Source organism: Festucalex cinctus, chromosome 21 (assembly GCF_051991245.1).
Source record: "Festucalex cinctus isolate MCC-2025b chromosome 21, RoL_Fcin_1.0, whole genome shotgun sequence".
In the NCBI taxonomy this organism is placed as follows: domain Eukaryota; kingdom Metazoa; phylum Chordata; class Actinopteri; order Syngnathiformes; family Syngnathidae; genus Festucalex; species Festucalex cinctus.
The window spans coordinates 2,420,112-2,436,087 of record NC_135431.1 but is presented as its reverse complement, the minus strand read 5'-3'; the positions used below and the strand labels follow the sequence as shown (position 1 = coordinate 2,436,087).

General features: G+C 39.9%; 2 protein-coding genes across 3 annotated transcripts in view; both read right to left on the bottom strand.

The window, feature by feature from the left end:
- Positions 1-15,976, bottom strand: part of ncoa1 (nuclear receptor coactivator 1) — a 240,715-nt gene that overhangs the window by 44,292 nt on the left and 180,447 nt on the right. For both annotated transcript variants that reach the window (XR_013281095.1, XR_013281096.1), the window contains exons 30-31: positions 9,077-9,206; positions 579-706 (exon numbers count right to left, since the gene is read on the bottom strand). The gene's annotated coding sequence lies outside the window, so the exon portion shown is untranslated. The remainder of the gene's footprint in view (positions 1-578; positions 707-9,076; positions 9,207-15,976) is intronic.
- LOC144010933 (uncharacterized) lies at positions 5,834-7,411 on the bottom strand. The gene is made up of 5 exons (XM_077511456.1): positions 7,344-7,411; positions 7,183-7,238; positions 6,773-6,937; positions 5,950-6,704; positions 5,834-5,879 (listed from the first exon to the last, which is right to left on the bottom strand). The coding sequence occupies exons 1-5, from the start codon at positions 7,364-7,366 to the stop codon at positions 5,868-5,870; spliced, it is 1,011 nt and encodes a 336-aa protein (XP_077367582.1). The 5' UTR covers positions 7,367-7,411; the 3' UTR covers positions 5,834-5,867.

The following is a 15,976-nucleotide window of genomic DNA, read 5'->3' as shown; positions in this document are numbered from 1 at the left end:
AGTCTTCCGTCAAGCTGGGTACGTACGGACCAAAACACACTAAGAAAAATACCGAACAAGCAAACAAAATAAGTGATGAGATTTACTTTGCAGCTAGACTGCCAATCTCGACGGTTCTGGACAACCAGGACAGGATGACACCGACTCTCTTGCAGATTAGGCGGAAATAAATAATATAGAAGTGCTTAATGGCTTTATTTAATAACAAGCAATTAATTGGTTCGGGTTTTGTAGGGCCGGGGGGGACGGGGCTGATTGGGTGGGGACTGAGGGTTTAGAGGGGAGGGGGAAATTTGAGGGTGTGCAGTGATTAGCTATAAAACCACAATGATTTCTAATATCATGTCTTCCACTTAAGACTTGCGATTCTAATTATAATGTCATTATAAATTGTGAAATTATTGAAATTTGAGAAAAAATGTGTGGAAACACTTGGATGGAAGACCTCTGTAAATTGACGAACTAGCAGGCTAGCTAACCAAGCAGCTAGCTAACCAACATAACAATTGGCCAGCCAGCCACCCAACAACCTTAGCAACTGTTGTCCACAAATCAGCAAATGAGCAAAATGTTCCTACCTTGTTTTCACAGGAATTCTTGAGTCGTGGAATCCGTGTAATTTTTGGAATCATCAGTCATCGGCACAACTTAGGATTTTCAAACATGATTGGCCAGCACTTGGTTATGATGATCTTCTTGTTGGTTTCTGGAATGACAAAAAAAAAAAAAAAGAGCCTATTAGACACAGCCAGGTTTACTAACTGAATTGAACAGTGAGAAGAAGAGACAGAGAAGGTCCCCAATTGTTCTGTTTTGTTGTTGTTGTTGCTCCGTGTGAGGTAAAGCGGCCATTATTAGAAAGGTGTATAATTACTGCAACTTCTATACTAAATTCTGTTAGCCTATTTATAGCCTTTTGTATTATACATTAGCATGAAGCTATTACAAGTTTGCTGTACAAAATAATAGTGTTCAAATATATATATTTTTAACTCATTTGCTCCCAATAACGTGAAAATACGTTTTTTTAAAAATGTTTTAAGTGTTCCAAAGACGTATTTATACGTTTTTTTTATTTGTTTTTTTTTTTATGCTAGAGCATACAGGAGGCTTTGATGCAGCCTCTCAACTGCAAAGAACGGTTGCAGAAATGGTAGTTATTACACAAACGGCCAGCAGGTGGCAGCAGAACAAAGGAGATCAACCAGGGCCATGTTGAAAAAAAGGTAAATTACTTACAATTTTAAATAGATTTGTGAAAAATGATGAAACTTAGCTCTCTTCTAATGCTAATTGCTGGAAAACGGAAACAGATAGAAACATACTTTCTTTTTTTCCTGATGAGAGAAGAGACTTTAATCTTTCTTTTGGTAGGTTCCATGTTTTTATAGCAATTGAACACAATATTCTGTGGGCCTTGCAAAATCAGTCAAAAGAGAACGGGAATGATTCTGTGAAAATGGCCGGGAGTGAATGAGTTAATAGTCTTATGTTTTATATGTCAGTTCTACAGTCTTCAGTCAGTCAGTCTTCTTCACGGTTGGGTCTGGAACGTAAACGGGTGTTCACTGTACACACTTAAGATGAGATAATGTTCGGATTGGTGACCTAAAAGGACCTACGAGGTTGTGGCTGCACAACAACGTCTCGTAAATATCGCCATGGAGACAGAACCAACGCCCTGACTGTTTCCACGACGTCTGAAAGCATTCAAGCCTATTTTCACCTGGACCACCCAGGTGGGCCCCGTCTCAGGTAGACGCCGCCCGAGGGGGGTCAGCATCGCCCCTTGTTGGCCAGGCGTGGCGTGGCGCTGCCATATTAAAGCTCCTCCATTTGATTTTGGCCTGACTGTCATTATGTCGTAAAAACAAAGTGTGTGTGAAGCTGAGAGCGATGAGCTTTCATCCAGACTTAATTATAGAGTGCGTTGCGTAGCCATCTTTCGCTGGGCAGCTTTTTTATTTTTTGCTAGTGCTCTTTTAAGCCCCCCTTCCCCCCTGACACATTCTTTTATTGTGTGTTAATCACAAGGCGACGCGAAGCAGTTTGCGGTGGATTTCCTCACCGGCCCGTACACGAATCCTGAGAGCTGCGGCGGGCGAATGGAATGCGGTGCCGCCGCATCTATGCTTAGGCATGTGAATTTCACGCCATTAAACGGTATTCAAGTTTGGAAAAAGGAAAAAAAAACAAAACAAACAAAGTAGCCAGACAGCTAGCCAAATGCCAGGATGAATGTCCTAACTGACAAACCAATCAGCTTGCTAATTCATTTGCAAGCTAGTCGTAGTAGTAGTTGTAGTAGTAGTAAGTAGTTCTCTCGTTACCAAGCTAGCTATTCATCAACTATCCACAACAATAAATAGCCACTAACTAGCTAAAAACCTAGTGGGCTAACGATTTAAACAATTTGCGAGTTAACTAGCTAGCTAGCTAGCTATCCATTCAAACAACCGGAACAGTAAATAATTAGTAAACTACGGGGCAAGGGCAAATCATTTTTTTGCAAAGAACATTTCATGCATACAATTAGAAATTGTAATATTCCATTAAAAAAAAACAAAAAAATCATTCCTAGCTAGATAGCTAGCAAATTAGCAAACTGTTGACCGAACTAGCCAACTAATTAACAAACACAAGTGTAGCTACTTCTGTTTCCTTAATGACATGCCTTTTATGCCACAAAAAATATATTCAAAAATACTTGGAAAGAAAGGCCTTACTGTTCATGTACAGCATGTGAAGTTGTACAGATAAATGAGTTGATTTTGACAGGAGATGACCATCAAAAGGAAAAGCGACTTTGGAATGATGATGACGGCCAATCCCCCGTGGGAATTTAATTCTGTGTCATTAATTTAAGAGGCCGTCATAAAACACTCCACGTCTACGCCTTTTATGAAGGAAATCATTTGCCTTTTATCAGATTTTTATTACGCTTTTGCTTTGTACAGGCACACGCTGCGAATGCGTGCACGCGCGCGTGTGTTTGTTTGCCACATGGCCGAGTCCTGCCGCATTCCACCTTTCACATCAAGTGACGCCAGATGCCAAGTCGTTCCTTTACAAAGATCATAAGGACACCAACAGAGAGGTATTCGTATGACAATCTGTTCACGACTGGGTCATTATTTTCAAGCTCAACTGGCAAAAAAAGTCTCAACAACGCTGAAAAAGCTGAACACTCGTTAGCTAGTCAGGCAACAAACCAACCAACGAATAGCTAATTAAGTGAATAATAAGCTAGCTAATTAACACAGTAACAACCCAACAAACCAAATTATCAGCTAGATAGCTAGCTAGCTAGCTAACTAATGCATGTGCTAATTAATCAACCAGCTAGCTAGCTAACTATCCAATTAGTTAATTCAGATAGACAACCAAACTCAAGGCTGATTGATGACTAACTGGCAAGTTATTTGCCAACCAACCAACCAACTAGATATCAAATTATCTCACTGCTTAGCCAATTATTGTTAGAAAAACAGCTAGCGGAGAAAAAAAAAAGCTAACTCACTAGCAAATTAGTTAGTTAGCTATTATATTTTTTAACTTCAATAAGCACAAAAAACAAATTCTTCTGGAGAAATAGACAAAAGTGTGATTTATGGAAATAACTCTTAGTATTTGGTAGATATATGTGAAAACAGTAAAAAAATAAAATATTGGGTCGTAAACAAAATGTGTTCTTTAGAAGACTTCTTATTCTCTTCGTCCAAGGCTATAAAACAACAAGGCACAGTATGTCATTGATAAAGTAACACAGTTACGATATAAAAGCAACAATCACAATGGAAAACATGGCTCATCGATTGTCGTTGATCATTGAAGCTAGGCTATTGTGTTTGCTATTGTTTATACAGGTAATGGGGGAAGAAGCAAGTTCCTGGAATTTTTATGAAAATTACAGTCAATAAAGACGTTATGGAGCTTTTTAATTTGAACCAACAAAAGAAGGGTTGGGTACAATGACACTTTAGCACATGAGGCTGCTCTAATCCCTCCTGAAGAGATAAATTCTGCTCAAATCGTTGGCTAACATTAGCATGTTAACTTGGACATACACGTACGCTTTAGTGGAACGGCTCCGGTTTAAAAGGAACACAAATCTCAACTTGACTGTCTTCGGTAAAAACACATTAAAAAAAAAATTAGCTTGGAATCTGCACATCATGGAGACATAAACGATAAACCATGATATAGCACAACTTAAGATACGACCATTAGTTCCTTATTAGATGGACGTTTATCCTTGTTTGTGAAACTCGCACCTTAATTGCGTGGTACACAAAGAGAGGATGCTGATGCTGCGGTTCTGGCACAGGAACAGACAGCAGCAGGAAGCATGACGCCGCCACCAAGGAGTCATAACGCTGATTAACAGCTGCCTCTAATTAAAGATCAATGGCCGGGCTTTCAAAGGTGATTTGTTACATAAATTAGGATGCCCACTGTCCATTAACGGCGTCCGTGTCACAGTAACAGATTGGGCCGCTCGCCGGAGACCGCCACGCAGACCATAGATCACCCACGCCCCCCCTGAGATGCCGTTTATGGACGGGCTTTTATTTTGGCGGTGCGCTGAAATGTCACACATCCGTCAAGAGTCGCCGCCAGGGTAGCCAGATGTGCCACGCAACGTATGGCTTTTTATATCGTGCATTCCTCAAGATGGATATGTGCCATACACGAGATGTTTTGGATTAAGACATTTCGACTCAACAGTCAATACATTAGGACAACACGGGTTAGAGTTTGATTCTCAGGTCCAGCTTAAGAGCTTGGTTTTGAGTTTCAAAAGTCAGTTAGCAGGATGGGACCAATATTTGGATTTAACCAAGTTATGGTTTCAAACCAGATACAGGGTTTGATATGCATGTTTATAGCATAATGTTTCAATCCATATCTGAGTTTTTTTTTCCAATGTAAGGATTCCAAGCCAAGAAGAGGGTTTGGGTTTTAGAGCCTGGGTAAAGGCTTTAAGCCAAGGTTCCCCAATTCGAGTACTTGGGAGCCAGAGTCCTGCAGGTTTGAGATGTTTCCGCCTATCAACGCACCTGATACTAAAGATCAGGCATGCCGATTATATGAAGCAGAAGTGCGGAAACAAAACCTGCAGGACACCGGCCCTTGAGAACCAGACTTGGGGATCCCTGGTTTAAGCGTTGATTACAGTTGGTCAATTTTAGATTACAGTCAAGTTCGAAACAGTTTCAACTGAGGATTGGCGTTTTGGGTTTCACAGTTCAATACCAAGATAGTGGAAGAGTTTGGGTATAGATCTCATCTTAGGTTTCAAAGATTAGTTTATACCCAACTAGATTTCTGGGTTTTGAAGACAAGATTTTATGTATAAAGTTGACATTTAGACAAATTCTACAATCCAGAATTTCAAGTCTTCACAGGTTCGGGATAGAGTAATTTTCAAGTGATCTTGGACTACCACCTGTTGAGGCATTCAAAGCACTTTGTCACCTACCGATGACAGCACAAGTAGCAACTGCGGTGTTCAGTGTCTTGCTCAAGGACACCAACATGGTCACAATGGCCCAAGAGCAAATACACAACCTTAGAATAGGAGCCAAGTTATAGGTAAGATTTTTAAAAGCTAATGTTCAGTTCCAAGAAGTTTGGGTTTCAAATTTGGAGTTGACATCTTGTTAGGCAAGCAAAGTTCTCAGAGATAGAAACTCAAGCAATTACAATTTTATAGGGGCAAGTCACACGGCGCCCCACTAGACTAATGGCTGCCAATGTCACAGAAGATGACTAGCCCAAGCTTAGTATAGCAGATTACAGAGACAAACAAAAGACAACTGTCACAAGAATGTGAAATTTCTCCATTTATTCAGTTTCACAAGACATTAGCGTACAACCTGCAACAAAAACAAAGTGGTCAAGTTTTAGAATACAGGACAAACTGAATAAAAGTGTTCCAATACCTACCCGTTTTGGGTAATGGGGATGTTGGTGTTTGACTTGACCAGCATGGTTGTAAGTACTGTAGTAGCGAGGAGGTAGCTGAACTTCACCTGGCTGGTTGTAAGGAAAGTAGTAGCGAGGAGGTAGCTGAACTTCACCTGGCTGGTTGTAAGGAAAGTAGTAGCCAGAGGTGGCGGCTGAAGCTCGAGTTGAGGCGCCCTCATCACTAGCACCCCGTCCAGGGTTCTGGGGTGGTCCAGCAGAGTAGGCCCAGGGCCAGACGGGCTCCTCTTCCTCATACTTTTCATAGTGAACGTCCTGGTTGTAGTTGCGACCGCGCTCGAAGCTGCTGCTGAAGTGAGTTGCCGTGCCAGGAGGATATTGGCCCGTCAAGAAACGGTAGTCGAAAGGATAAGGCACATAACGTCTGCTAATGGGTGGTGGGAAGAAGTCAGGAGGGAAAGGCGCTACACTGTCAGGTGTCGGGCCATCCAAAGGAATCGGTAGGGGACGGGGTTGTTGTGGGACACCTTGGGTTTCATGCTCCGATTCGTAGTCTCCATGCTCAAAGGTTTTCTCCAGGCGGAACAGCTCACCAGGTTGGAACTCTTGTTGTGGGGGTGGGGGAGGAGGAGGGGCAATTGGGACAAAACTAGACTGACCAGGTGGAAGAAAACCAGAGACTTCTGACTCGGCGACACCAACTGACAAGTCAGGTTGTTCACCCAAGACCATGTTGGGAAAATGTTTAGCACCACTTGCAGCTGGTTGCTCATTACCTGGGAGCAGAATACACCATTAGGAAACCCAGCCGAAAAAAACAAAGAAAAGACAAAAGGATACAAACCATAAGCCCAAACACCGGCAAAATCAGCCTGACTAGGGTCCTCTTTCATAGCTCGTGGCCTTGCCCCAGCAACTGACAGTTGAGGCGTGAATTCTTGCGCTGACGCTTGGCTCAACAGAGTTCGGGGTCTGAAGTGACTGCTGGGAACAGACCTGGGGCCAACATCTGAGAAGAATAAACATCTCAAAACAGTGAGCTTCTTAAAAACAGGATTTGATGCTAGCCATGTGTTAGCAACATTCTTCATATTTAACATTTATCTTGCTTGAAAGTTAGCATTTTTTTGTGCTTTGGCCAGAACCACAGCGGATAACGTCGCTTTGGTACCAAACTTAAACTGGACTTCTTGCTGCCACCACTAATAGACCAAATTTCAAGTTACAACCTTGAGTTGAGATTTTTCAGTTTACCTTGCCTAAATGGATAGCAGAGAGCAGCACCCGCCATCACAACAAGGAGCAAAGCCCTGGAACAAAAACCGTCCATCATTCCCTGAAGCGCTCAACCTCACGAGGGTCGAAACCATTTGACCAAAATTAATCAAGCTGAAACATGACAAACGATGACTTACCCAGAAGACACCCAACAGGTCATGATGACAGCACAGAGACAAAGTCGTAACCCGGTCAAGTGCAGGGATGCCTTTTAAATGGTGCCAGTGGCAAGTTCTGACCAATCGGGAGGAGGCGGCTCAACGGGTCACAGCTGCCCCACGTTCAGTCCTGACGAGGTTACCCTCGTCACTTGTCAACGAGTTTCACTTGTGCAGTTTTTTTTTTATTCTGCTGCTCATGCTAAATTCCAAAAATATTATTGCGTATGGAACCTCCTGGCTACACTTTTGTCATATATTCATCCGTGATTGGTAATTGGGCATTACACACGTGTGGTTAGAAGGGTTTTATTGCTAAAATCTGATAACATATTCCAGGTATCCGTGGCCAAGTGGATAAGATCATCACCTTTCCCCGTGGGGAACCGAGTTCGAGACCAGCCCTGGACACAACACTTTGGTGTCCTTGAGCAATTCACGCAAAGAGTGCGTTTACTGTGATGGATCATATTTCTTGTACAGAACTACAACAAAAAAGGAAATTGCAAAAAGACAATTATACTAGCATATTCTAACTTTACCTAATATTTATATGTTTGAACCAACTACCTCTGAACGGTGAGGCAGAATTGCTAAATAATTTTTACTACTAAATAATTCCTTTGCGTGCAATTAACACATTAAGCACAGTATTGTAAAAAAAAAAAAAAAATATGGAGATTATTTTAAAGTATTTTATAACAAGATAAATTTTAACCAAATTCATACATAATTTAAACATTAAAATAAGTCATGAAATATTAAATATTTAATTTACAATGTTTTATAAATTGGTTAAAATTTAAAAAGTTTATATTCTGAGCTAAGCTTATTTTGTAAATAAAAGGACATAAAAGGGATAATTCCCTCTTTTTTTTTAACTGCCTTTTCAGCAGTAAAAAGTTTCTTTTTTCTTCTAAAATTATTTGATATTTTCATTATTTTTCAAAACACATTTTGCCACTTATCGACTGAAAATGTTTTCAGTCTGTTTTCTGGCTTTGGTCATGTGACGTTCACAAGCTGAGTCGTGATTGGTCGTTACCTGAGCCCTGAAAACGTGCGATGTCATTTTCAGCCACAGCAAGTGTCAAAATAAGTTCTGAAAAAGCTACTAATTGCACATGAAAAGTAATAAAAATATCAAATTAATTATATACAAAAATGTTTTTATTGCTGAAAATGGCTAGATAAGTGTTCCTTTAATTCTTATACAGTATCTGACATTTAAGGATAGCATTTAACATAAATCAGTTTCATGAAATTAAATAATATATTTAAACTAAATTAATAACTATTACAAACTAACTTAACTATTAACTATAATTCAACTAAATTAAAATAAATTAACTAAATTTATAACTATCACGAAAATACTCAAAAAAAAAAAAAACATTTATAAAAAAATTACAATTCATTAAAAAATGCAAACAAATATTTTCTATAATAGTTGCCTCAGTCGTATTTGAAGGTTTTCTGGAGAAGGAAAAAAAAATATTTTAGCAAGCACATTGCCTTTTTTTTTGTGACAGCCAGTTAAAAATAAATAAATAAATAAATTGAAAGATATCTGATTCAAACAATCCACTGACAAATAACGAGACCCCCAGTAAAGTTGACTTTATTTCTTTGTTGACTGGAGGCGACGTCGAAGAATGTCAACTGCTCCCCACAGCACCTGTCCTGGAAGTGTTTTAATTGTGCAGGTGTACCTAATGTTGTGGCCTGCGAGCGTGCGTGATGAAAAGCCGCGAGTTGAAGCTTCCTGTGGAAGTGGGGAGCGCGACGCGAGGACTCGTCGTCGTCGTCCTCGCCATCGTCGTCGTCTTCTTCTTCTTGTGGCTGAAAAGCGAGCGAAGAGCCATAAAAGACATGCAAATGCGCGCGCGGCGTCGGCGGCACATGCCTTCATTAAGATCTCATTGCTCCCCACGCAGCTTGAGACGCCGCCAAATGTGCCGCCGCTCGACATTGTAACAATTTCCGCCACTCCGCGTGTGTATTTCCTGCCTTTTCTAATCAGAATTCTATTTTGCGTCTCAAAAGGGGCGCCATTCAGACGCACATTAGCAGCCCTCGTCGGCCCTAATGTGGCTGCGAGGGGGCCAACGGGGCCACCAGCTGCATCCACTTGTCACCCCCAACCCCCTCCACCCCACACCCCCCCATCGAGTCGCACATGCCCTCGCTCAATATCTGTCTGCACCGCTCCCGTAAAAGACAAATCGATACACGCTGGCATGTATGTTGACGTTAGGGATGCGCGTGCCCGCATCACACAATCGATGAAAATCGAATCGACCTGAACTCCCGTGAATCAAAATCGAATCGATTGAGGAGATTCGAATCGCTACCCAGCCCGAATAGTTACTTGCGCGATCCGATTTCAATGTGATATGAGATGATATAACCCCCATGTATAATGATACGATAAGATACTTCACTACACCTTATCCTCCCCCGACTACCTGAAATAAAAAATATTGTCCAATCATATTTATTTTTGATATTCCCAAATCTTTGTGAAGTAACTGGAATACTGCAAAAGACATTTTTGAAAAACTATTATAAAAAAATAAAGTTTTTATTTTTAAGCTATGATGTGTCCACTACAGAGGACATTTTTTAAAACTTAAATGCTAGGCTCATTTACAGTTAAAACAATACTTTAATGTGTTCTTAAGAGTCTTATAGAAAACATGCTAACAACATTTAAAGCCTAAATTTGTTCAATAGAAAGTGTTATACACTTACTTCCCTAAAAAGTGCTTGCACTGAGGGAAGCCATTTTCTTTTATGATGCAATCAAAAGTAGCAAACCCCACCCCTACATGTTTTGTATCATTGGAAAGCTCTGAATGTCCTCAATAGAGCCCAAAAGGAGTTCATTCAATCGTATGTACTGGGTGGGAGATATTCAGGTTTACAAAAGGTCCACTACAGTGGACAAGTTTGAATTGCTGGTAGTCAGGAGGTTACGATCCGATTCTTTCAGACATGTCTCCAATGACAATACGATTTCATACGATTTGGATGTGAGAGGCCACACTCCACTAGATTGACCTCCAACTACGATATGAGCCGATACCATACTCCGATTTTGCTCTCATGTATCAAACACATCAACAAGACGAACAGTAAAAAAAAATTTTTTTAAAATGTGATTTTCAGTCCACTCGTGCTTTATTTGTGGAGCGGGGCGTGGGATTTGAGCGGCCTTGCAAATTGGAGCGGATCTTGATCCAAATCTAGCGGATTTTCCCCCCGTTGCAGCATTCTCCAAACAAATCAAACGCAGAGAAGAACTCAATTATGACGGATCAATAATTCAGCATTCCCAATTATTCTTTAATTGTAAGACGGCGTATCGGCCCATCTGACTGCGCGCGCGTGTTGTTACCCTGCAGAGCTTTTGGCTGATTGTTTGGATGAGATTAGATATGTGTGTGCGCGTATCAAGCGAGAGATCAGGCAATGTCACGCAACACACACACACACACACACGCCGGCGCACACACGCGCGCAGCCTTAATGACACAAACACATCACATAAAGCCAAATGCTGCCACTAAAATTTGCATGGTGCTCAGTAATGCATTAGTGAACATCACTTGGCAATCTGTTCATACGGCCTTAATTGGATTTTAATACTGCCTCTGATCTTGTTTTCTAATTAACGGCGGTGGCTGGCGACCAAGCAGAACCGTGCACCCGGCGACACCTTTGATCCCCGCCATATGGAGCTCCTCCCGCTTATGTGGGGAAGAGGAGAAAAAAAAATAAAATCCCTCACCTAGACGTGGGCGAACAACACCGTTGCCCCCCCCCCAACATCCCCAAATCAAAATGGATGCACGAAGCAGAGGTGGCAAAGAGTGCGTCGTCCTCACACCCCCGCCGGCTTTGTTATTGATTAATTTCTCTTACAATCACTTGTGATCGCAAGATACATAAAACATGAGGGATGGAAGGAGGGGGGGGGGGGCGGTCTTAATGCACGACCCCCCCCCATTTTTTCCTCCTTGCTTCCACGCCATGTAGAAATGTCACTCGCTCCTCTAATCTTGTTTACGTCGTCGCTTTGACACTTTTTGACCAAGGGCTGCCAAAAGTGTGTCCTTTCCCCCACATCTTGGCTGGCATCTTTTTTGGGAGTCAACTTGTGAGCACTCGGGCGATGTCGTCCCCCCTTAAAGAGACGGCGCACCTTTGGGGCGTATAGTTCCAAGTTTGACTTGGAATTTAATTGGTCGATAATCAATTAAAAAAAAATAATGTTTTTTTCCCAGATACTAATTAAGATAAAATATTGAAATTGAACCCCCTCCCCCCCTCAAAAAAAAATAAAATAAATGGCCGATTTTTGCCAATTCAGGCTTCATGACCTAGCTTTTTTTTTTTTTAATACAGTCTTAACAATTAAAATAAAAAAAAAAATAAAAAATAAAAAAAGTCAAAAATATATGTTTTCATTTTATATATTTTCTATTTAATTATTATTATTATTATTATTATTATGTCGACTTGTGTCCACTCAGGCGATGCCGCCCCCTTAAAGAGACGGCGCACCTTGGAGCGTCTAGTTCCAAATTTGACTGAAATTTGTCGCAAAATACGTATAAAGCTACTGAATTTTAATACCAGGTGGTTGAACTTGCACAATCGTGTGACAGTTGAGAACAGAAATGTTGGAGCAATTTAGGACTCAAGCAAACATTTTTTTGGAGGTCGCAGCAACCATTCATCCACCGGCCAATTGGTCGATAATAGATTTTTTTTTTTTTTGTGCTAATTTTGCCAGATACAAATTAACATAAAATACTGAAGTTGAACCCCCCCCCAAAAAAAATCCGATTTTTGCCAATTCAGGTTTCATGACCTATATATATATTTTTTGTTAATTTCCCCAGATACAAAGTAAGACAAAATATTGAAATTGATCCCCCCCCAAAAAAAAAAAAAGTCAATTCAGGCTTCATGAGAAATTCTTTTTAACAGTCTTAACATAATAAAAAATAAGTAATAATAATTTCAGCCAAAATATTAAATTTTTGGGCGTCATGAAAAGGGAATTCAACCAGCATTTTGGAGACAAATTATAGGACTACGACACAAATTCAAACCTATTGCTATTAACAGTAACTAATTCATTTTTTACATACATTTGACAAAATACAACCACATTTTCTGTGAAAAAAATATTTTCCCACTTTAGAACATTTTTGGAGAGCATACAATTTGGAATATCATTTCGTGGAGGAAAATATGAGCTGAAAATGAAGTGGGGAAAATGACAAAAGTGGTTCCATGGATAACAGTTAAGAACTTTAAGGTTGTAAATAATACAAATTCTAGAATATTTTTCTCAATTTGGCCATTTCAGGACAAAATATATGCTTAAGAAAGGAAGAAAGTCGCCAACATGTTTTGTTTTGTGGTCGGAACCGCCGCTACGAGAGACAGGTAAGCCGCCTGCGATCGTCGAACGCTCACGCTGGCGAAAGGTTATCTGGAGTCACTTTGCGAGCGAGACGAGCGTTTGCTCTTTGGGTCGGTTTTGTTGTTGCGCGTGGCAGCTGGCCAAGGCACACAAGTTTGAGGAGTGGCGGAATGCACCCCTGGCCGTGGAAATTCCAGACCTAGATGCTTTTGACGAAACAGCGGCCAGGTGGATCGCGCTACCTGTCGACCTGCATGTACAGCAGGAGGCCTGAGAAGATAATTAGCGGGCCCTTTTGTTTCTCTTGTTCCATCATTACGTGACCGAGCAAAACGTTTTTTTTGGATGGCTCGTCACCGACGAATGTGACCTTCAAACTTGCGCAACCTTGGCTCAATTGCAAACAATAATGTAACGCCGACTCGTTCCACGCAGACGGAAGGACAGAAATAGAAACAATCTGTTGACACCTATTCATCAAAATTTGATTTTCTTTTTTTTTTTTGACTTTAAGGACAACCACCAACGTTAAAACTCCAATGTTTGCTTGTTTAACATCAGGGACATTAAAAAAAAAGTTTGCATAACTTTAAATGTTGACAATGTGGAATATATATATATATATATATATATATATATATATATATATATATATATATATATATATATATATATATATATATATATATATATATATATATATATAATCTGGTAATTCGATCCATATCACGATTCATAGGTCACGATTCGATTTGATACCGATTAATCCCAATACTAACCCTGTAAGTCAATTATTGTGATTTTTTTTTTTTTTTTTTAAACTCATTTAGAAAATATTAAAAAGTAAACTTGTACAAGTAGACTGTAATATGTGTACGATAATGTATTTACCTGAAACTTCAACGCCGCATTTAACAGGTTGCAATCAGTTTCACGTTTGAACAGCATTAAAATAAAATAAAATATTAAGGCTTAATGTTCCATTATAATAAAATATTCTTCCATGCTTAAAGTGTGAACACTAACCCTAAGTAAGTTTTTGTTGAATATTTCCAGCAAAAATTGATGTCCAAATATCCACTCAGCCACATTTTGAATCGAAGTTATTTTACTTACGTATACTGATTTCATAACTGTTACTTAACTGGACATTCTTAACCACAACTTAAAAACAAGTTAAAGCGCATCACTGTTGTCGATTTTGTTGCTCCTTACATGAAAAGTCCATGTAAAGTGAAAATGGGGGTGTTCTAAATCTGACACACGACAACAATTCTGCCAAATTTGAACAATTTGGGGGGTGCAAATATTTGAAATGAGACTCAAGTATGCTGGAGGTGTGTCCGCCGAATGTGTTGAAACCACACCCTACTCAAGTGTCAACTGTCAATCAAACTCAATTAGTCGACCTGGAAAAACCGATGCTACTTCGTCAGCATTACATCATTACGATGCGCCATGTTTAACTACAAAAATAGATCCGCTTAAAGCTTTGGGTGGCAGGGATATATCTCACCGTGTTTTTGTTTTTTTTCATGTAACAACGAGGCGCTCTAAAGCAGTGTAAAGCCCTTGCTGGCTGTAACGTTTGACATGATTTTTCCCAATCGCTCTTCCGCTTTCTCTCCATGACGTCCATTCGCTCACCCAACTTTATTTATAGAGCACTTCAAAAAAAAACAAAAAAACAAAAAAAAAAAACCTATAGCTGCATAAAGTCCTGTTGTACATTAATTCAAAATCAGACATAAAAACAAAGAAACAATAAATTAATGACGTAACGACAGTAAAGACAATAAAACAGTAAAACAATGTTGAGTCTCATCACAACACTGCCAAGAATCTCGTTTTTCTTTTCATTGAGAGTCAACAAGTTCAGCACCATCCAGATTTTGATTTCCTCCAGGCGGTACAAAAGTGGCACAAACTTAGCGGCACATCGTTCCGACTGTCATTTGCATGGCAGAGAAAGGAAAGAACCACATTTTCTTCATATGGAACAGAGGGGCAGCAAACACAATGAAAACAGCAGGAGCCCCAAAATGGAACCCTGTGGAACACCATTTGATAATGGGGGCAGATTGGGCCTCAGAGCAACCAATGCTAACACAAAAATTCCTGCCAAAGTAGGAACTAAAAGCACTCTAAAGCCCGTTTGGTGCTGTAAATGAGCCAACAGAATAAAGTGGTAAAGATTATCAGACTTGCAGCCAACAACAAGGCGCTCTAATATGGAGGACTGAAACTGCCAAAATTCAAAATAAATAAATGACTAAATAAATAAATAAATGACTAAAAGTTAAAATAAAAATCGATATAATATATATATATAAAATTCGAAAATTATATTAAAAAAATATATATAAATAGAAGTAAAAAGAGCAATATATATATATATATATATATATATATATATATATATATATATATATATATATAAATATATTTGTATTTAACTCATTCACTGCCATTGACGGAAAAAGACGCCAATGATGAATTTTTTTTGCTGGTCAGGCAATGAATGTGTTAATTTATGAATGATATATATTTTTTATATCCGTTTTTATTTTCACTTTTAGTAATTTATTCATTTTGAATTTTGGCAGTTTTGGGCCTCCACAGTTTTCAGCAATTATCTTAGAATCAAATCTCTGAATTCACTTTAAAGGGTCTTTAATAAGTTCCAACTACCCAAATTTAAACAGTAAAAAAAAAAGTCATATTTTTGTATGCATTTCAATGTACGTGCGTACACCTGTAGACTAGCGTGCCACGAGGCCCCCGGGCGCTAATCCACCAGCGCCGCGCTGCCGAATCCAGGTAAAGCGATCCTAAAGCCCAAGCTCTCCCCTCCGCTCTTGTCCCGCTCTGCCTTTTTTTTTTTTGGAGCCGCCACCATTAAGCGTCTTTGAGGAAGATCAGACGGCGGGGGAATATCCGCCCCCAAAAGGACCCCGTCTGGACCCAGAGCCACATTTTGACAAGTTAATCTCCTCTTTTTGACGGCAGGCAGAAAAGGGGATTGCGAATTGACCATGTTCTTTGTGAAATTCCTTCCTCGGGAACGGCACGGACGACCCGCGGCTTTGTCCTGTGTCTGCGCTTCATTTACAACATAAAATATGGTTTTGTACTATTTGCCACTTAGCGGTCACTTTTGACATTTGCTGTA

Excerpts from the sequence above, each read along its gene's own strand:
- LOC144010933 (XM_077511456.1), bottom strand. The coding sequence starts at position 7,366 with ATGACCTGTTGGGTGTCTTCTGG. Across the intron at positions 6,938-7,182 it reads CTGCTATCCATTTAGGCAAG|ATGTTGGCCCCAGGTCTGTT; the intron begins GTAAACTGAAAA and ends TATTCTTCTCAG. Across the intron at positions 6,705-6,772 it reads TGCCGGTGTTTGGGCTTATG|GTAATGAGCAACCAGCTGCA; the intron begins GTTTGTATCCTT and ends TTCTGCTCCCAG.